Below are 19,856 nucleotides of genomic sequence, written 5' to 3' on the forward strand. Positions count from 1 at the left end.
CAGCAGAAAGTTGGCGACTTCTGCGCACTGTGCGTCTCTGCATGCTCTGAACCCTGCTCTGTGATTTTACGTGGCCTACCACTTCGTGGCTGAGTTGCTGTTGTTCCAAATTGCTTTCACTTTGTTATAATACCTCTAACAGTTGACCGTAGAATATTTAGTAGAGAGGAAATTTCACGAATGGACTTATTGCACAGGTGGCAACCTATCACGCTACCATGCTTGAATTCACTGAGCTCCTGAGAGCAACCCATTCTTTCACAAATGTTTGTAGAAGCAGTCTGCATGCCTAGGTGCTTGATTTTATACAACTGTGGCCATGAAAGTGATTGGAACACCTACTCAATGATTTGAAGGGGTGTCCCAATACTTTTGGCGATATAGTGTGTGTATATACACTCACCGGCCACTTTATTAGGTACCCCATGCTAGTAACGGGTTGGACCCCCTTTTGCCTTCAGAACTGCCTCAATTCTTCGTGGCATAGATTCAACAAGGTGCTGGAAGCATTCCTCAGGGAGTTTGGTCCATATTGACATGATGGCATCACACAGTTGCCGCAGATTTGTCGGCTGCACATCCATGATGCGAATCTCCCGTTCCACCACATCCCAAAGATGCTCTATTGGGTTGAGATCTGGTGACTGTGGAGGCCATTTTAGTACAGTGAACTCATTGTCATGTTCAAGAAACCAATTTGAAATGATTAGAGCTTTGTGACATGGTGGAAGTAGCCATCAGAGGATGGGTACATGGTGGCCATAAAGGGATGGACATGGTCAGAAACAATGCTCAGGTAGGCCGTGGCATTTAAACGATGCCCAATTGGCACTAAGGGGCCTAAAGTGTGCCAGGAAAACATCCCCCACACCATTACACCACCACCACCAGCCTGCACAGTGGTAACAAGGCATGATGGTTCCATGTTCTCATTCTGTTTACGCCAAATTCTGACTCTAACATCTGAATGTCTCAACAGAAATCGAGACTCATCAGACCAGGCAACATTTTTCCAGTCTTCAACTGTTCAATTTTGGTGAGCTCTTGCAAATTGTAGCCTCTTTTTCCTATTTGTAGTGGAGATGAGTGGTACCCGGTGGAGTCTTCTGCTGTTGTAGCCCATCCGCCTCAAGGTTGTGCGTGTTGTGGCTTCACAAATGCTTTGCTGCATACCTCGGTTGTAACGAGTGGTTATTTCAGTCACTGTTGCCCTTCTATCAGCTCGAACCAGTCTGGCCATTCTCCTCTGACCTCTGGCATCAACAAGGCATTTCCGCCCACAGAACTGCCGCTCACTGGATGTTTTTTCTTTTTCGGACCATTCTCTGTAAACCCTAGAGATGGTTGTGCGTGAAAATCCCAGTAGATTAGCAGTTTCTGAAATACTCAGACCAGCCCTTCTGGCACCAACAATCATGCCACTCAAATCACCTTTCTTCCCCATACTGATGCTCGGTTTGAACTGCAGGAGATTGTCTTGACCATGTCTACATGCCTAAATGCACTGAGTTGCCGCCATGTGATTGGCTGCTTAGAAATTAAGTGTTAACGAGCAGTTGGACAGGTGTACCTAATAAAGTGGCCGGTGAGTGTATATATATAAATATATATATATATATATAATGTATACACACACACTATATTGCCAAAAATATTGGGACATTATTTTTTGACAGTAATAATTAAGATGTCTACAGTCACATGGGTCAGGAAACTTGGTCCAGCTTTTTTGGGGGGTCTCTAAATGAAAATTGTATTTCTGGAATACTTCACTTAAGTTCACTCGTTATGCTTTGTTTAATTTAAAATGCAATGATCTGTATTCTCATACAGAAGATATTGTGTGCTTACCTGGAGACTTGGTGTGAACACTCTGCACGACACATGAATCAAGTGAAACCCAATATTTAGATTAAGTGAGGTGGGATATTTATTTATGGATGTGCCGTGCTACCTCAGTGTAAACATCTTAAAAAGAAACCTGCTATCAAAGTGTGAATACAACTTTGTGAGATTGAGGCTTTGTTATTGTCAGTTTGGGAGACAGTGAAACTTTCAAGTAGAGTGAAAACAGATAAAGCGGACAGCGAGAGAGGGAGAGGAGAGAGAGAGAGAGAGAGAGAGAGAGAGAGAGAGAGAGAGAGAGAGAGAGAGAGAGAGAGAGAGAGAGAGAGAGAGAGAGAGAGAGGGTGGTGATTCAATTAATATGTTGAGCTGTCTCACCAACAAAGCGTTATTTGTTGTTGTTTTTTTTCTTCACATCATTAAGATTTTCTCCTAAAGACTTTCTCCCAGACAATCATGTCTTATTGTTACAGTTGTTCACTTTCAGCCAATTGTCTGAGGCAACGATTAATTTTAATGAACATGTAAAGACAAAACACAAAGACCATCAAATAAAAGAGAGAAACCATTACTAAATGCTTAAGGTATTGAGTAATGGTAGCCCACAGTGGAAGATGTGCTGTATTTAAGCATTAAATTGCCTTTCTTTGTGTATAATATTTAGTTATTTTTCTTTCATTTTAGCTTGCATGTTCAACTGTGATTAGGTGGGTTAGCTGATTTAGAGCAACACTCTTTCAAAAAGACTTAATTTCATTACAGGTTATTGTGTCTGTGTGTTTCAGATAAAAGGACCTGGGAAAACTATAGAAGAGAGACGTTCCAGTCTGGATGCTGAGATCGACTCCCTGACCAGCATCCTTGCCGACCTAGAGAGCAGCTCACCATACAAACCGCGCACGCCGCAGGTACCATCATTACAAACATTACAAATCCCCTTCAAACCTCCTCCAACCACATTACCTGAACATATATGAATCTAATATGAAACCATATTAAAAAACATTCTGAAAGCTTCATAGATTTAGAAATGGTTGCATTTTAATATGATATAACATCAATAATTTATACATAATTAAATGATCATTTATACCGCTCTGTAAACATAAAGTTAATATTTTAAGTTAATATAGCTAACATTTTAAACTCAATATTGCCAGATACTCTCTTTCTCCAATGAAAATATTTCCAAACAAGAATCAATCAGTGTATTTGAACAAAAAAGTAAATTCAACGACTCCTACTGAAACAATGTATCCTGCGGCCAATCAAATTTGAGGACCAAACCTATAAGTTTAAATATTAGATTATCCTTACAATTTAATGTGGTTCACAGCAAATTCCTCCATTATAGTGGAGACTGAAATATTTTATGCAATGAAGATTCACTATGAATATTCATAATTGGTGTGGATAGGAGAAATAAAGAAAGTCATCCATCCACAGTGTCATCTATAATTCTGTGTAAGTTGCAGACTTGTGCCTGTGAAAATAACTCAAAATCTCTTGCTTATATTTTTTCTCTATCTTATTTATTAGCCTTTATTTCAGTCCCACAGTGAATCGAATTGAATGCGGAGGCCCTTCTTAAAAAGAAAAAAACCCACACACACAGGTTCCCTGTTATCACACACAAAAAAAAGATTAACCAATTTAGGTTGTTCGTCGAGACAGATGAAAAGCAAATCATAACGTGTAAGTGTACCAGTCATTTCTCATTTTTGGAAAGTGTTATAGTCTAAAATTATAATGACCCATATCATTAATAGATATCAAATGAAGTTAAGAGCAGACACTCAAGTTGAGCCCTAGGGCACTTTACTAAATAGTTCAACACACAATGAATGTAGGCCAGTGCATTCAGAGTCAATGCTGTCGCATTTGGAGCAACCACAAGTCCCTCCTGTTGGCAAACAGCACCACAGATAGAGCTCGCCTTATTACATGGCCAAAGCTTAATAATGGAGAGTGCTGTCTCTGAACTAGAAACACCCTGCTTTTGGCAAGCGGTCTATGTTCCTCTTTCCTTCTCTGGGGTTGGTCTATTGCATTTGCTGATCTCTGGAGTCCTCGACAGGCAGTCTTTTAAAATTATTATTGAGCATAAAGTCTGCACAAACACAACTCCGCAAAAAAATGAAACTAGAAAACTCTTAATCTCGAATGGAGGTTTGTAAGTATTTACGGTACGTTGATAGCTACCGTTGACATTGTCCGTTCAAATTCTTGTATTAATATGACCTGAATTTAAGTTGCAGAACTTCTCACTGATCAAGAATGCTCTGTAGGAAATAGGGATGCGTAATATATCGGGCTACCATATTGCTATCGGCTGATATATGTTCATTTTTTATGTTGTCGTTATCGGCCCGATGAGAAAATTTGGCCGATAAATTAAAGCCGATAAATAATGGATTATTTCCTTCAGCTGAGACACTTAAGATGTGAACTGTTCGCCACGATGGTTTTGAATTGCTTGAATTATGATTGGAATCACTTCAAAAAAGAAAAATACAACATGTAGCGAAAATTTGTCACTTAGGCTGCATATATATGTAAATATATTAATGGACATACTACACCTGCCATGTTCACATTGGCTTTTGTCCTATATCTTGTGCTGACAGCAACCGTGAAAGTGATTTACTCGGGTGTTGTTAAACCACTAAATTTAGCCACAAGGAGCAACCTTTATGGTACTTTTTAGGGGAATCGAATTGAGAATGCCAATTCTTGAATTGAGGTAGCAAACAGGATGCAGAATCACAATTCAAATTAAAATGTTAAATGTTCATTAGAAAAGCTAAATTTGTCAAGAAAAACTTTAAATGTTGACTTGACAAAACAGTTTGAAGTTTTGAAAACAAAAGTTTAAAAAGGCCATACAAAGATCGACGGACGGACGGTCGGATGGATAGATAGATGAAATGCCTATAGAAATGTGTATTAAGTTTATTTATGTATGTGTATTTAGTGCATTAGTTTATTAATACTTTTTTTTCTTTGAATTGCAATTCTGTCAATCAAATTCTCATGAATTGAACTGGTACCTTTGGAGCTTACACTTTTTTTTTTTTAACGTTGCCAGTCTGACAGTTCCTTGGTTCCCGTGGCCTCATTGGATAGCAGAGATGTTGTCCGACTATTGTTCGGCTACTGTATCATGAAAACTTAGCATTCGGACATCCTATTCATTTGGTATACTGCCTTTTATACACCTTGTAGCAAAGAAGTACATTTAGAGGCAGAGAGAGTCTGCCAATCTGAGACATAGACCATGTTTCCTAAGACACAGTCGTGATGAAGCAACACTGTAGAAATTCCTGGGGGAAACAGCGTGATGAGGGGTCAAGAGGTCACATATCAGTGTCTGAGCCAAAAGCTCTGTTTTTATTCATAGCGAAACAGGCTTTGACCTCAGTTCCGGCAAACGCAGAGGCCAATGGTACAGTGTGCTGAGGAAACATTAATGTTGCTCTCAGCAAAGTGAGGCTGATTTAGTAACAAGTACTACAAACATGCGCACACACACACAGAAATATGCACACTCACATTTAAAGCACACAAATGTCTACACACATTGACAGGCGCGCATTTTTAAAGGTCATGCACCTGCACACTTTTGAAGTGGCAGGTAAGTTTTTCCTAAATAAAATATAGTCTAAGTGCAGATCTTTGTAAATGTACTTTGTGAGAGCTACAAGTAACAGAAAGGAGTCTGAAAGCTTTTGTCAGTAGACTTGAAAAATTTATACAGCCAGAGAAAACACAGTGTTAGAGAGAAAACAGCCTAAGTAATTTCTGGTATCGGGGTTAAATCTCAGGATCAGCCTCAGTTGCTCTGATATCTGTCTGCTCATTTGGCCATTTATGACAGCGTTTGTCCACCAGAGCGTGGAGTATATGATTTTGGTATGTCCAGTGTTTTCCAGAATTTACTGTAATTGTAGATTAAATTAATGTTGTAATTAAATGGAACACGAGGTGTCTTAAAATGATTATGCTATGATGAGTGAGTAATTTATTTCTCATTGTTTTGAAATGTCACCATAGAAATGTATATATATTTTCTATTTTATTTGAATCAAATAACCTTCATTATGAAACATAATGGAAGAAATATACCAGAATGCCTGAATTCAGTGTTTTTCAAACTTTTCAACAAGTACCATATCTGATCAAATCAGACACTGCTCATGTAAAATTGGTCAATTACATTCATAAATAAATAAAAAATATGTGTGTGTGTATGTATGTGTTATGCATATATTCTGTTAAATGAAAACAATGTGGTGAAATAATTAAAACATGATAGTGTTAATGGTTTTGACCTAAAACAAGCTCACAACTTTATTTATTCTGTAATATGTTATATGAAAACAATGTGGTGAAATAATTAAAACATGATAGTGTGTTAATTGTTTTGATTGAGCAAACTCACAAATTACAGAAAAATAAATGTATTTTGACATATCTATGGATAAATATGCATAATTACTGTAAATCAATGCTAATTATTTTAAATGTATTTGGGTTTCCATGTTTTATGGTGACTTTCCATTGACATAATGATTTTTATACTGTAGAAACTGTATATTGTATCTCCTAACCATACCCCTAAATCACAAAAAAACTTTCTGCATATTTTACATTTTAAAAAAACATCATTAAGTATGATTTATAAGCTGTTTTTCTCATGTGGACCAAAAAATTTCCCCACAAGAGCAACAATTTCTGATATTACTATATTGTGGGGACATTTTAGGGAATACCTGGAACACCTAACACACACTCACTCACTCTGTCAGTCACTCTATCTCTCACTCTATCTCTCTCACTCTCTCACTCTCTCACACTCTCTCTCTCTCTCTCTCTCTCTCTCTCTCTCTCTCTCTCTCTCTCTCTCTCTCTCTCTCTCTCTCTCTCTCTCTCTCTCTCTCTCTCTCTCTCTCACACTCACTCACTCACTCACTCACTCACTCACTCACTCACTCACTCATGCACGCACACACACACGCATTCATCTCACACATTCTTATACATTCCAGCTAATGTTGCTTCTGGCTGATTAACTTGATTTGACCTTTTTATCAATCCAGCGGATCTGCCAGGCCTTTATTTTCCCCTCTGTTTATCTTATATGAATTATTTGTTAGAGTGACTCTTGGCTTGTTTAATGTGCCAGGTTTTATAGCTAAGGCCACTGGCACAGCTGCTCTGTCTGTAATCTTCCACTTGTACAAGCAGAGAGTAACAGTTCACAGTGCTCCCAAATCACAGAGCCTTCTCTCAGAAATCAATAGAAGTGCTCTTCCCCTCGTCCCTGTTTAGAGCTTTAAGGAAAGTGACTCTATCCCTGTTTGGGTTGAAACCTGTAGTAAAGGGACCTGCTTTGTGGTCTTTTTTTTTACGCATGTGTTTGTTAGTGTGTGTGTGTGTGTGTGTGTGTGTGTGTGTGTGTGTGTGTGTGTGTGTGTGTGTGTGTGTGTGTGTGTGTGTGTGTGTGTGTGTGTGTGTGTGTGTGTGTGTGTGTGTGTGTGTGTGTGTGTGTGTGTGTGTGTGTGTGTGTGTGTGTGTGTGTGTGAAATGGCAGCTGGACTTGTTTTGCAGCTTTGACTCAACCTGATGCTTTCAAACCTATCAAAATAGTTATCTTTGCTTTAGCTGGTGCTCTGTGGATGTAACAAGATCAAATGAATTGTGATCATTATATAAACCCCATTTGCTTCCATCATTCATCTCTCCAGCCAGACGCCTGTCCCAGCAAACAGACTCACATACACAAATACACACAGTAGGATCCATCCAAGAGGCAGTTCTGAGTTTGGCATAGATTAGCATAGACGTTTCCCCTTTCACACCCAACGGGTTGAATCAGAAATACTCTTTATGGGAATGCAGTTAATTGTTCTTTAGGGAGGACATCTCGTTTTACAATAGGAATTTTTTACAAGAGAAACAACTCTACATGATGACTATCCAACACCTGAATAATGTTACATATTGAAGTTACATACAGTAGGAAAAGATTATTTTAATAGATCTTGGGAAAAAATTGTCAAAGTATTGTATTTGAAAATCAAAAATTAGATTTTATATTTAATTTTAATATTTAATTAATCCTTAAACCCATACCTCAGGTCTTTAGCGACCTGGGACATTATTTACTTCCTTTCCCCCCATTCATTTGTTTTTAAAGTTAGACGTCAACCTCCTTAGTATTCCTCGATTTATTTGTCATATACGATCTAACAAGAAAATGTCTTTTTTCTAATGACTTTTTTGCAAAAAGTGTATAGGGTCACTAGCAACCCAAGGTATGTAATAGAGTAAGTATATTTTTAGGTATTATTATAATTATTATTTATATTTAAGTATTATTTTTATATCATCCCGGTGGATGCTGCACATTGGTGGTGGTTGAGGAGATTCCCCCCTTCTATGTAAAGACGCTTTGAGTGCCCAGAAAAGCGCTATATAAATGTAATGAGTTATTATTATTATTATTATTATTATTATCAGCAAAACTTGAAATGGCTTAGTGATTTACATTATGAGCACTGTATTCAATCAAATATTAGTGTCACTATCACTTGATGGTGGATCTGGTGAGGAAGCTGTCAGCGATTAAAACATTGATTTTGAAAAGGACAGTTTTGAGAACATGTAATAATGTTTGGCGAAAAATGCATGCATTTAAGGGTTAATAACATTCTGTGAAATGGCAGTTTTCTGAATAAAATGCCCAACTCTGTCTAATTTCGCATCTAGCATGTATCCTAAATACACAATATTAAAATTTTCACAAATTTTGCATAGACAAAATGACAATTCTACTCAGTGATATTTGACTTGGTTTCTCAACTGTCTCATATCTTATATCAACCACGATTGTAACTGACACTCCTTGGCAACCAATTACACTAACTTTACAAAAGCAATTATGAGCAAAATTTGGCGGTGTGGTGGAAATGACTGAACTGTGTCATAATTGTGGAAAATGGATGTATAATATATATTGAAATGGTTTGATTATAACACTTTGTTTTAAATCATAGTTAAAACATGTAATAATTATTATTTTTTTATTATGGATTTGCACTGTTTTTCACAGATTGAAAGTATCTAGGACAAGGGTAAAACAATATAGTCTTTATATAAAACGCAAATGTTGATGGTATGGTAACATGTTTCCAAGATAGTTTTAATGTGATTCTCAAATGACAAAGATAAGAAAAGTTGAGATCTCTGAGTTTTAATAACAATTAAAGAAGGCCGGTTAGCTGTAAAAACTCTGAGTTCATTTAAAAGGTCTAGATGCCACAGATTTATTTGAGTTCCTTTCCCCCTATGAAACATTAGGTACCCTTCAAATATGGCCTAACCAAGCTTAAATAAGCAAGTCAGCAACCTTTTTTCCCTATTTTACAGAAAACCTTTTTTTTTTAAACCCTGAGCTTGTCAGCAGTTAATGCGTGCATTCTCACTGTCATCTAAGAATAGGTGGGGGAAATTCTCTGGTGAAACACAAACTAGTAAACTAAAATGTGTTTTTTAAGAACTTCTAGATTTAGCTGGTTCCTGTTTAAGATGTTTCAGGTCTGTTACGCTTTCCCACCTTACAGCTAATGAACTGCAAATGACATCAACTGATAAAGAACGGTTAAGTGTCAAACAAAGCACTAATTACTAATTAAGGGTGCAAAGGGATGTTCAATGGACTCTGTCATTATCCAATCAGGTGTCTTCGGTAACTTCTGCGATCGGGAGGTCAATGACTGTATATCTGTGTGTGTGTGTGTGTGTGTGTGTGGCCCACATTTTAGTTTAGTTCTTTGGCCCGTTACTCTTTTTGGTTATTATACAATTTTGTGCATGCAAATTAAAAAAAAAAAAAATTCAAATTTGCTTGGTTCGGTTCGGGAATTACATCTTTATGATTTAGCACAGCATTGATCTCTCAGTAGTTGCTTGTTGAGAAATTTCCCTTCCCAAATTTTGACTTTGGTTGAGCGCATATGCAGGATTCAAGAGAAAGTATCTCTCTTGGAATTAACAGTGAAACAGTGATGGTTGGGCTCATTTTGAAAAACCAAAACATAAAAGACTGCCCTGACCTCTCTTACAAGCATGAAAATGTAATCAAATGAAGCCAGGAAGGCTGTAAATGAAGTTGTAATAGTTGTCCGTTTAATTAAACATGAACGCATAGAGTCACATAAATGTACGGGATGCTTAACTTTATCAGAGCGCCAGCTTACAGAGACTTATCTCATTATGTGACACCCTTTTGTGACATTAAAATATCCAACAATAGCATAAGATCCATGCTTTGTGTGTGTGTGTGTGTGTGTGTGTGTGTGTGTGTGTGTGTGTGTGTGTGTGTGTGTGTGTGTGTGTGTGTGTGTGTGTGTGTGTGTGTGTGCGTGCGCGTGCTAAACCACAAATATACCATAGAACTGTTTTAATTACAGAGGGCTAATTCTAGTTGGGATGTCAGTTAATATTTAGCACATTGAATTCCATGAAACGGTTATATCAGTTTAAATTTATTTGTTTTCTTAAAAAAGTGTTTCAGTATGTTAAACATATTTGATTAACTTTGGATGTGTTAAATTGTCTTTGACAGCATTAGTTTTTGTTTGAACATCAGGCTTTATCTGGGATTCTTGGCACTTATTTTCGTTAGACAAGCTGCTTTTATTCCTGGTAATGTCAGAAATGCCATCAGTCCTCATCCCTTTCAATCACATTGGCTTCACTCGGTCATTGTCTTTTCATTCTTCCGTGACCTCAATGCCGCCCTTTTAAAATTAGCTGTAAATATTAAGTTGAAGAGCTTTTATGGGCCCGTCTGTTTGATCTGCACTTGGGGAGCAGCTAGGGTACAGTATTCACAATAAAATATTGATGCTTCTCCTCCCACAACCATCAAGATTTGCAGTGTTTTGCAACACTGTTGTCTTCATTCTTCCACTTTGTTTGAGAGAGAATGTGAGAGTGCATGAGTACATGAAGTAGGTGTAAAGACCGTTGGCGCTGCTTGTCATATAGGGCCTGTGGAATGAGGAGCTCTGTATATGCGGCACAGGACCTTTGTGAGGTTGTAACAGTTTGTTTTAGCACTGGCTGCACGTGTTTATTGACTCATGCAGTGCTGAACTCTGCTTAGTAATATTGATAACACTATAACTCAATGACCCTGAAAATGAGAATGACAGAGATAAAGTTTATTCACAGCATTTCATGTGCTTGATTTTGTTCTAGTTTATGCTTATAAATCTGATAAGTTGGATACATTGTAGTTTTTAAATAGATGTCAAGTCAAGTCATCCTCATTTATATAGCGCTTTACAGAGAAAAACTTAATGTAATTTAAGGTAACAGAGATTGGTTTGGTTTTATAGTGGTTCTTGAATAATGTTATTTTCCAGCTAAAGTTAGTTTTGATTGATTCACTTCCGTTGAAATGATCATGTTATTAAATTAGGGGCCGCTAAGATGACACCGTTCTCTCTAAACAGACTTTAAACGCAAACCTGTGATAAACGCTGATGGCGTTCCATGCACATTAAGAATTGATTCTATAGTTACAGGGGGGGTGGTATAATTGTTTCCACAAAAATGTTAAGCAGCAACTGTTTTCAACATTGGAAATAATAAGAAAGGTTTCTTGACCACCAAATCAGCATATTAGAATGATTTCTGAAGAATGATGTGACACTGAAGACTAAAGTTATTGCTGCTAAAAATTCATCTTTGCCACCACAGATATAAACTATTTTAAAATACATAAAGAAAACAGTTATTTTAATTGATAATAATATTTCACAATATTACTGTATTTACTTGGTATATAAATTAACATTAACCTAGATTAATAAATGCTGTAAAATTGTATAAAACAATAACAACAACAACAAAAACATTGTAAAAAAAAAATCTGTTAGTTCCTGATACTGTATAATGCATTAACTAATATTAACAAATTGAAACCTAATGAAAAATGTTAACATGATATTTCACCTGACAATATTAGATAAATATTCTTACACCAGAAATCAATATTTTAGTTAACCTTCACAATAATATTTTTGGGAAAACAAAAAAGGAGATTCACTCATAGATGGCTAGGTCCCTGTAGGTTCCAATCCCAAGTTAGCACTTTGCTAAAAGGATCTGAAGTGAAGAGTAGTCTCAGTCACAAAATCTTTCTGTATGTTTCCATCCTTGACACTTTGTTTACAAATTTTTGTCGGAGAGGAAGACATTAGGCCTGAAGGAGCCATCTCAAGTCATGTGAGCCCCATACCCCTGCATTATTGAAGTCTTCCACACAGTTTAGCACAAGTTGAGTGCTTCCTCAGCTACTGTTGTCCATGTATCATTCCACACGGGCGCTCTGGGGTCACAGCTACACAAGCACACTCCGAAAGAGAGAGCACACCTGACGTTAGGCTCATGGTCAATGTTGTTTTGGACCCCATTGACTTCCATTGTATAGACAAACAGCACTTCAAAATGTCATCTTTTGTGTTTTTATCATATAGGTTTGGAACCATTTGTCTTTATGTGAGTCTTAAGGCCTGTTCACACCGGGACGAATTTCGCGTGCGATATTCGCCGACGTTTAACGCCTCGTGACTAAACAATGGGCGCCAATGTGAGTGTGTAAAACGCCACGCGTAAAAGCGTCATTTTTTTAAAAACGCCTCAGGTTCGTTTTTTTGGTTTGACGCGCTGCGTCAAAAACTATCCGACCAATGAAATTGGCGCTTTTGCTCACGTGTCTGGAGCTTCTGAAGTTACAGTAAAACACAACTTGGGGGCGCTCAAACACAAAACGGTCTTGCCGAGCACACATACGTAACGGCGAAGAAGATATACAGCGTCTACACTCTGCCGGGAAGAAATAAGACGAGGAAGATGCAAGGCTAGATGAATGTAGAGCTGCTGGTCTTTATAAAGAGTCACCAACGACAATAAAGAACTATATGACAAACGCGACAAACTTGCTCTCTTCTTCTGAGTGACAAGCGAGTGTCAGAAGCGTAGTTGCGCAGCGCCACTTTGTGGACCGGGGTATTTCTGTTTTACATTAAGCGCCATCTAATGTCAGGGAATGAATTTACATGTTCACTCGGCTCATCGTCAGCGAAAATCGCTTGGGTGTGAACACAAAAAACGCGTTGAAAAACGCTGACGAATAACGCGAGCCGATATTCGTCCCGGTGTGTACAAGGCTTTATGCTCACCAAGGCTGCATTTATTTGATCAAAAATACAGTTGAATCTGTAATATTGTGACAATTTAAAATACTTTTTTCTGTTTTCTATTTTAATATATTTCAAAATTTAATTTATTCCTGTGAAAGCAAAGCTGAATTTTCAACCGCTATTATTCCAGTCTTCAATGTCACTGTCATGATCCTTCAGAAATCATTCTAATGTGCTGATTTGCTGCTTAGGTAAAACATTTTATTATTATCAATTGTGAAAACAGTTGTGCTGGTTAATATTATAGTGGAAACATACTTTTTTATCAAGATTCTTTAATGCATAGAAAGTTCAATAGAATAGCATTTATTTGAAATAAAAATCGTTTGTAACATTACAAATGACTTTACTGTCACTTTTGATCAATTTAATGTGTCCTTGCAGATTAAAAGTATTCATTTATTTCATAAAAAAAAAATCACACTGATCCCAAACTTATACACACAGTGTACATCAATGTGTGTTTACTGTATTTCAGTTGATTTTCAGGTGTATGAACATGTACAAATTTTGATTCAACATTCTCAAGCCATGAAGAAGGTTGGATGAGGCATTAACTTTGGCTTCATTGACATGAAACCTGTTCGGAAAGTAACTCTGTTCTTTAAATTATAGCATCTCAGTCAGGAAGATGTTCAACATTTTATTGGTCTTTTTTTATTGGTCTCTTGTTTCTAATTGTGCTTTACTATTGAGTTAAGGCTCATGGACTGTAAAGGATCGGAAATCTATTATTTCCAACAGAGAGCTTTTTTTGTGGTTGGCACGGTCTTTTGGGATATTAACAATGTACCACGGTGCTCACAGTATTGTGAATAATTACCTCACATCTGCATTGGACATCATTGAGAGTCCTTACATCAAGGCTGAGCGATACTCTTCTCAGCCGCATTAGTCTCTGGTGAGCGTCCACTCTGTTCTAGTCCCTATATTGTGTTTATAGAGCGAGTTACATCACTAGCACTCTGTAACAACAATTAAAGTGCTGACACTTCGGCCCACTCCAAGCTCTCCATTCAATTAAATCCTTTGCCGTCACTGTCTTTTCTTTGTCTCTTGCTCATAAACCTCTGTCAAGACTCTTCATTTACCAGGCTCCATGAGCTGACGGACTGGATCTGAGACTGTAAAATCATGACTTGTCATTTGTCCCTGCTCTGTTTCTTGCTGCGTTTCCTGCGTTTCACACTGCTCGTGCTGCCCAGTATGCTCAGGGTCCAAATACGGCTCCTTTCATACGTGTCTGTGTGGGTCAGGCGGGAGGGCATGTTACCTGCCCAAGAAAACATTGGTTCTTTTGAACATTGTCGTAAATGTTTTAATGTTATTTATTGTAAATGCTGGTCTCAAGAGCAATACATGTGATTGGCCCTTTTGGAAGGTGTCATATGACTCGATAATCTATGTCACATGCTAGATTGCTTAATCTATGTCACATGCTCTGCACGATTGTGGCACTTCAAAATTTGATAAACAAGTAGTCAAAACAAAATACTTCTGAAAGGTCCTGTGGCGTGACGTGCTATAATGTTTAATGCTAAACTTTAAAACAAGTTTATTTATTTATTCATTCACTCCAAAAGACCATTTAAAATTAACTAGCACATTTAAAAAGATGATTTTAAAAAGCATCATAAAATTGCTAAACAGACAGTTTGGACAGGACGTATCAAAGGACTTGTCCACTTTTGTTGTAAACATACAATAGGTTTTAGTTCCTCCACAGCCCTAAACCATGATTTGTTACTTATTTTTCGGGTGTAGGTTGTATCAGAGGGAGGGACATTCTCATCCTAGAGAGCATTTGTTTGGACAAAAATCTGTGTTGTGCATGATGAGTCATCAGTATGTTTGATCTGCTTTACCATATAAGAAATGCTCTCCATTTCAATTTGTATATCAGCTAGAAGTTCTATTGATTTATTTTAGGTTTATTTAAACTTTTAGAAGTACACTAGCATACAGATTACCTAACAAATCAGTGAAATTTAGGTTAAAAAAACGTCAGCTGTGGTTGCCATGCAGACCTTCATCGTAAAAAATACGGTAGAAACATTTTAGGTTTTACAGATTGAACACATTACACTAAAATAATTCAATAAACATTAATTTAACAACATTATAAATTGTAAGTAAAAAAAAATTAAGAATAATTTTAATCATAAACCATCAAATGGGAATTGTCACAATGGGAACTGAATTAGGGTTTTTCACTGTGAATTATTGTTCTTCTTCACTTCTAAAAACTTTCAATTTGACTGCATTTTACTATAAAATTAGATATATTACAGTTTTTCATGGTATGTGGTATGGGAATTTACCGCTAACTAATTAAAATGCTTTAATATTAAAACTGCTTTAAGCGGTTACAAGTCACAACACCTAAGATATACACTTTCCCTTTAAACTTTCATGTACAGTCAAACCAAACCTTATTCAGACACCATATATCATTTTTTATATTTTTTTACTAGTTGGTGCAGGACACTTTTGTTCATTTATGTAAGTTAGGATAGCAAGGTGTCTGAATAAATTTTGGTTTGACTGTACAATTTCCCCTAAAATCTTGATAAAAATAATTTATGGACACGTTATGCATCAGTTAACCATATTTAAATGTACTGCAGCATTCTCTGCTCTGCAGACAGCATGCTGTTCCAAACATATAGAAGGTCATAGAAGAACAGTCGTCGCCTGCCTTTCATTCTTTCGTTCTCCCAATTTCCTCTTATCTCTCCTGTAAATAGAAAGGGTGTGCGGCTGCTTAAAGCTATTGTCAGCTTAGTTGCCACTCTGAGACATAATCCTGTTGTCCGTCTCCTGCTAAGGAAGACGATACATATTTCACATTACTGCTCCGCTGATTAAAAAAAATGGCAAAATATATGTTTTTTGAGTGATAACGTTGTTTAGATAATTAATAATAATCAAATTCACTAATTTGTCAACACCACCACAAGACATATATTGGTAGAAAGAGGAAATAAGAATATTAATGAATAATGTTCCTGTCATATGGTTGAGTCATTTGCATTCTATCCATAACCATCATATTATTTAGACACAGAGCATTTGTATTCATAGAGCAACATTAGTAATTTAGATTGTTAGAGAGTAAAACATATAACATGTTATAAAAAAAAAATCATAATTTGGTGTTATTGAAATTTGTTATTTGGTACTCCGATATTAGCAGCATTAGTGTCTGATTACAAAGCTGTTAAGAAACATTTCCCGCTCATTATTCCAGTATTCCTCATAAAACATCACAGACAGAAGAGACACGATCAATAATCAATATCTGACAGGTGATAAGAGGAGGAGGAATGGCTTACGTCGATTTTTACTTTCGCACACATTCATGCCTGTTTAAAAAAGTGAGAGAGTGTATGTGTAGCACCTTTCTATTTTGTCTTTCTAACCCTTGATTAAGAGCTACTAAACAATATAATCACTGATGTCAGAAATCTTGTTTATTGGTTTGTTTAATTGCTAGTAACATGTGTTAACTAAGCTAAAAAAGTCTATAAAAACTCCATAGTGACCATCTGTGACCACTACAAACCCTAGCAACCTTTGAAAACACCCTAGCAAAATTTAAATTTTGGTTACAATTTCCTCACTTTCATGTTGTTTCAAACCTATAACATTTCATATAACTTTAAGTTGTAGAAGTTAAAGAATATCCAGGCTGCTCTTGTCCGAACAATGAAAGTGATTTGCCGCTGTGCTCTTAAAAGACCACATTTATATATATATATATATATATATATATATATATAGGAGGCGGGAACCGGCGAACATTCAACAACTTTTAATAAACTAAATAAACAAATACAAAAACGAAAGTAAAGACAGCAGCCCCTCACGGACGACTGCCGCCACTCAAAATAAAACAGAAACATTAATCATGGCCTCTCTTGTCCTTCACTGTCGTCGCTCCTCCTTTTATGCTTCCGCTCCTCCATGAGAGATACGAGACCGGTGCGTCGCGCAGGTGTTGCTCATTATCAATCACGCCACCGGCCTCGCGCCGTTCTCTCATGCCCCTCGGCCTCGTCCTGCTCGCCACAATATACAGTTGTGGTCAGAATTAATGGACCCCTGGTAAATATGATTAAAAAAAAAGGCTGTAAAAAATAAATCTGCATTGTTTATCCTTTTGATCTTTCATTCAAAAAAAAAAAAAAAAAAAAACTTTTATTGAAATAAAATAATTGAAAGTGGGGGGTAAATCACATTATGAAATAAATGCTTTTCTCCAAAACAAGTTGGCCACAATTATTGGCTCCCTGTTATTAAATACTTTTTGCAACCTCCTGTTGCCAAGATAACAGCTCTGAGTTTTCTCCTATAATGCCTGATGAGTTTGGAGAACACCTGACAAGAGATCAGAGACCAGTCCTGCATACAGTATATCTCCAGATCCTTCAGATTCCCAGATCCATGTTGGTGCTTCTCCTCAGTTCAGCCCACTCATTTTCTATAGGGTTCATTTTAGGGGACTGGTCATGGCAGAAGCTTCATTTTGTGCTCAGTTACCCATTTTTGTGTTGATTTTGATGTTTGTTTTGGACCGTTGTCCTGATGGAAGATCCAACCATAGCCCATTAGCAGAGGGAGTCAGGTTTTGATTTTTTATCTGTTGGTATTTGCTAGTATCCATTATACCATGTATTTGAACAAGAAGTCCTGGACCTCCAGCAGAAAAATAGGCCCACACCATATAAGATCCAACAGTATTTTTAACCGTAGGCATGGGGTACTTTTTATCCCTGTTTGCACCAAACACTTCTAATGGCTTTGCTGCCAAAAATACCTTTTTTAGTTTCATCTGACCATAGAATCTGGTCCCCTTTGAAGTTCCAGTCATGTCTGACAACTGAATAAGCTGGAGTTTATTTTTGGAGGAGCGAGGAGGATTTTTCTTGAAACCCTCCCAAATAACATGTGGTGATATATTTTTTTAGGCTTTCTGACCCCCAAGACTAAACTAATCTCTGCAATTCTCCATCTGTGATCCTTGGAGAGTCTTTGGCCACTCAAACTTCCCTCTTCACCGTGCTTTAAGATAAAATAGACACACGTCCTCTTCCTGGCAGATTCGTAACATCTTTAGGTGATTGGAACTTCTTAATTTTTGCCCCGATGGTCATAATGGGGATTTTCAATTCTTTAGCTATTTAAGTTCTTGTGTTCATACAGAGGTTTCAGTGAATAACAACTTATATTTCGGTCTGCTTCTTACATAAAGCTATCGGATGGCTTCTGAAGACTTGGAACATAGTGCATGAGTCATAATGAAGTATTTTTATGGTGTTTTTCTACCTTTTTTTTTAACTTGACAGCCCCTGTTCCTATTCACTTTCATTTTATGGCAAAAAAACACTTTGTGTCCTTTGAAACAATATGAGGGTGAGTGGATAATGATAGAATTTTCAGTTTTGCCTGAACATTTCCTTTAATTAACTGGAGTCGTAGAGTTTTAAACCGTTTGCACCTTTTTTGTGTTGAACGTTCCTTCTAAGACTGAACAGGCTGCAGCCAGCAAGACGAAGGAGATTGAAGGGGACAAGAAAAAAAGAAAAAAAACGCAGTGGGATACAGAGATAGGGATAAAAGTGTAGGAGGGGGCCAGTGTGGGAATGCAGTGCCCAACTGCCTGTGGCAGTCATTGACCTTAAGGTCAACATGGTAGCAGGTTCAGAGTTTTGACAGAAGCAGCCAACTGTGGAGAAAGGAGCGTGCCCACTGGCACTCCATGTAGCCAGTCACTGTGCGTTAGTCTAATAAACTGCATACTATCGCTCGTGTGTCTGTTTTACACACATCCGACCAATCGCGTTGCCCGGCTGTTGGTCGGAGATGCTGAAGCCGTCATTTGGACCTGCCTTTTTACATTACAATGTTTGCCCTCTGAGTAACACCGCTAAACAGCTCACCCTCAAAAGCTCTGTCACCAAACATTAGCAAGGACTCAACCTCCTCCTCCCACAGAGACGTGAGAGCACTGATTGGCCACCGCGAAATCTGATGACATGTTTGACCTGGACATGACCTCTCGGACTAGGTATCAAGAGTGTGCATCCATACGTCAGCAGTAGCCAGGAGTATTTGGAACATGAATCGGCAAGAAATCAGTTATTCAATCATTTTTGTCTTGTTTTCCAGTAAAATTATCTAAAGGTCCATACATTTCCTAGAGAAGAAAATATTTATCTCTTTGTTTATCCTGTTAGTATTAAATTAATCCTTTGGCATTTGTTTAGCATTGTTTTCCAGTAAAAATATATATTTTTATTTTTATCCTTGTTTAATATTATTATTATTTAGCTCTTTGGCTCTTTTATTAGCACAAACCTGTTTTCCAATAAAATGATGTATGTATATGACGCATAACCAGTCAAAAATTAAAAATTTTGTCACAGCGTTGTTACTTTCATGTTGTTTCAAGCCTACAACATTCCATAGAACTTTAGAGAAGTTGCAGAAGTTGGCTGAAAAATATCCAGGCTGCTCTTTTCCAAATGATTTTCCAACCTTTGGCTATTTTATTAGCATAAACCTTGCCTTGTTTTACAGTAAAATTATGTATATAAATGTGTATACTAAACACATTTTCTGGAGGATAAAATATTTTCATTTTTTTCTTGTTTTTAGCATAAACCATTCAGATTTGTTAGATGTTCTGTTATTAATTTAAACCGTTTTCCTTCTTCATTAAACGTTTTTATT

The 19,856-nt window shown here is 37.1% G+C and overlaps 1 protein-coding gene across 2 annotated transcripts in view; it reads left to right on the top strand.

Moving 5' to 3' along the window:
• Nucleotides 1–19,856, top strand: part of lpp (LIM domain containing preferred translocation partner in lipoma) — a 235,255-nt gene that overhangs the window by 128,125 nt on the left and 87,274 nt on the right. For both annotated transcript variants that reach the window (XM_056246335.1, XM_056246334.1), the window contains one exon: nt 2,631–2,753. In XM_056246335.1, coding sequence (XP_056102310.1) covers nt 2,631–2,753 — 123 coding nt within the window. The remainder of the gene's footprint in view (nt 1–2,630; nt 2,754–19,856) is intronic.

This window comes from Rhinichthys klamathensis, unplaced genomic scaffold (genome assembly GCF_029890125.1).
Source record: "Rhinichthys klamathensis goyatoka isolate OS25496 unplaced genomic scaffold, OSU_Roscu_1.1 h1tg000036l_1, whole genome shotgun sequence".
Lineage (NCBI taxonomy): Eukaryota > Metazoa > Chordata > Actinopteri > Cypriniformes > Leuciscidae > Rhinichthys > Rhinichthys klamathensis.